Consider the following 2,951-nt stretch of genomic DNA (forward strand, 5'->3'; position numbering starts at 1 on the left):
ATATATATATATATATATATACTCTGTTTAAAGTATTGTGCTATGTTTTTCTCGAATTTGTAAGAACCAGGGAATGCATACATACATTTATTTTTACTATTTTGAAACTGATACAATGAAAAAAAAGTGTAATAATATATTTGTGGATTCAAATAGTGAAACCGACTAAACCATCAAGTTGTGAATTCTCATTTAATACTTCTGTTCAAGTAAAATTTTATATTACTTTTCGCCCCTTCTTCTGCATCTTAGGAGAGTCTTTTAACAGTCTTTCTTTCATTTTATATTCTCAACATAATCGCTGGGGCAGCGAGATTCACACCTCTCTACGTTCAAATTGCGAATCACTTCGCGATCTACTTAGCATGAAATTGTTCTAGAGTTGGTAAAATTGCGCCTTTGAATTATTAATGTCAATATGAATGATTATATTCATCCGTCTTTCTGGCCTTGTGTCAATAAAGACATCAATACTTTAAAAGTGTGACATATTCATTATTTGTACTTTATTTAGAATCATCCATATAGGGGTGAATTATGATTAGTTCGTAGCCTTTGTAGTCATTGCTGGGTCTATGATTTGGATCTCAATTTCAGCACTTCTTAGCGTCTATAGCGAAGACATTTAACAGATACAGAATGAGTTATTAGTATCTGACAAGGAAATAACAGGTAAGACAGATTTCGATAAAAGTTAGTCAATAGGGCCAATTCGGGACCAAAGGTCACAGTTAATTGCACTGGGAAGTGAATTATTTTCTAAACTAAATAACATAAAGGTTTTATTCTGGCATTTTATTCTTCATTCACTTTACCATTTTCGTATAAAAGAATACTAATTATCAAAAAAATACAATCCTTGTGAGTGCTTTGATTTTTTCATCATTAGTTCCGTTTCAGTTCGAGCAGGACTAAAATATGAAAGCATATTTACAATGATACATCCTGACGTTTCTAATGTCACAACATTTTCTATATATATTTCAGTATTTGTAGTGGTTTTGTTGAAAAAGAGTAACATTATGACACTCATCACGGTTCCAAATGTACCGTATATGTCGATATGCTAATAACATATTTCTGTGGAATACTTTCATGATAAATATAGTTCTGCCACCCACATCAAAATACTTTTCAAATGTCAGGTTCTATTATAAATGGAATATTCACATTGAATTTGTTTGGTGATCTTAGTTTTCGTTAGCATAAGATCAAGGATAGAACTTGTTAAATGTCTCCCTTAGAAAATTTACATTCGCTATAGAGTTCAGTGACGACTACTTGTTCCCATTTGTAGAGAGCAACTGACAATGAGACGTTAGGTGGTGTAATACTTCAGTTTCAAGTGATTTTTACTGAGATAGATAATTCTTTTAGAAAATTACTATTCTCTTTCCCTAAAGTGTGGCTTCTTTTTGTCAAGTAAAAAAGAATCAATATTTTGCCATTAAAATAGCAATATAATCAATAGCGGAAAGTGCGGAGCCCAAGTTGTGATGATTTATCTCCTGTTACCAGTGTAACGCAGTTTCTAGAGCCAAGACACTTAACTGAAGATAGATAACACAAGATGACGTATTTCGTAGTTGGAATCAGTGGAAGAATTTTAAATGGGATTGAAGTCACGTTGTTTCATTATTTCTAAGCTCCTTATAGCGCCCTGTCTCGAGAAACAAACTTTTGAGTGTTGAGTTAATAATAGATCTTCCAACATATAACAGTGTTCCAAAAACTAGTGGGATTCAAAAAAAAGTATTTGGTAACTAAACGTTTCCCATCTGGATGATTCCAAACAAAGCAAAATATGAAGTTCTTTCTTTGCTGTCAATTTCTGATGACGAACACACACCATATTTCGTCAGTTATAGATTTTATCAGCATCATCACACGTTTCCAACCTGACAATATATGAAGACACTGCTCTTTACATGAATATGGTGGTAATTAGGGTTCACACTTTTATCCACCTTAAAATGCAAGGCTCGCTAAACTGAATCTACTAAAACTGTACATCTACACAACAGACATACAAAAATGAGATGAAATAAAAGTCAACGCCGTTGTAGAAAATTGACAGTTCATTATATTACATTAGTTTGAGGCATAAACCAGAATCATAACAGACCCACCCGTAGAAGTACACAGGAGCAGACGAAACTGATAACAACGTATAGAAATGAAAAGTAGAAAGTGCAATACAGATCAATGTTCAAAAGTTCATGTCGTAAACAATATTATTAAACGTGAAGTCATCATCCCATTTAAAAATCATTAAGCAGCCTGTGTATAATAAGTCCAAAGTAGGTTCAAACAAATAACCTGAAAACTTCTCACTACATTCCGAATTCAACACCTTAAATTCATGTCGATGTACTCAGGATGTATCGATAGTGGTCGATGTACGCAGGATATATCGACTGAGTGCACGAGAAACAATTGATTTTGTAATTTGTATTAGTCACCATCGTAATTAATATTGAAATTAATATAACTGTTACTAAAACTGCTACTAATACCATTTTATTCTTACAGTGCGTATTGAAATCCCTGGATGTGAACTCTGATGGCAAAGTAAGCAAGAGTGAGTTCGTTGAAGCGATGTGCAGACCTAGTCTTAAGTAAGTTTATACACCTCAGTTCACTTTTTCATATCCCTATCTTACTTCGTAATATCTTTCTAAATGTTATAGAAAAACGAAGAGTGGAGATACGATGCTCGATTATATATATATATATATATATATATACATATTTGAAGAAAAGCAACAAAACTGTATTAGGTTATAGCAGTACGTACGTTTCGTACAAACTTCATTTATTTATGTAGTGAGAACACCACATAAGATGTGCAATGAAAATGAACTTCCATTATGCAGCTGAGGAGTACATTTTCATTGCACATCTTATGTGGTGTTCTCACTACATAAATAAATGAAGTTTGTACGAAACGT

General features: G+C 32.8%; 1 protein-coding gene across 2 annotated transcripts in view; it reads left to right on the forward strand.

Moving 5' to 3' along the window:
* The window catches only part of LOC106868909 (uncharacterized), a 43,980-nt gene that overhangs the window by 37,138 nt on the left and 3,891 nt on the right, over nucleotides 1-2,951 (forward strand). For both annotated transcript variants that reach the window (XM_052969984.1, XM_052969978.1), the window contains exon 2: nucleotides 2,533-2,618. In XM_052969984.1, the coding sequence (XP_052825944.1) occupies nucleotides 2,533-2,618 (86 nt within the window). The remainder of the gene's footprint in view (nucleotides 1-2,532; nucleotides 2,619-2,951) is intronic.

Source organism: Octopus bimaculoides, chromosome 1 (genome assembly GCF_001194135.2).
Source record: "Octopus bimaculoides isolate UCB-OBI-ISO-001 chromosome 1, ASM119413v2, whole genome shotgun sequence".
In the NCBI taxonomy this organism is placed as follows: Eukaryota; Metazoa; Mollusca; class Cephalopoda; order Octopoda; family Octopodidae; genus Octopus; species Octopus bimaculoides.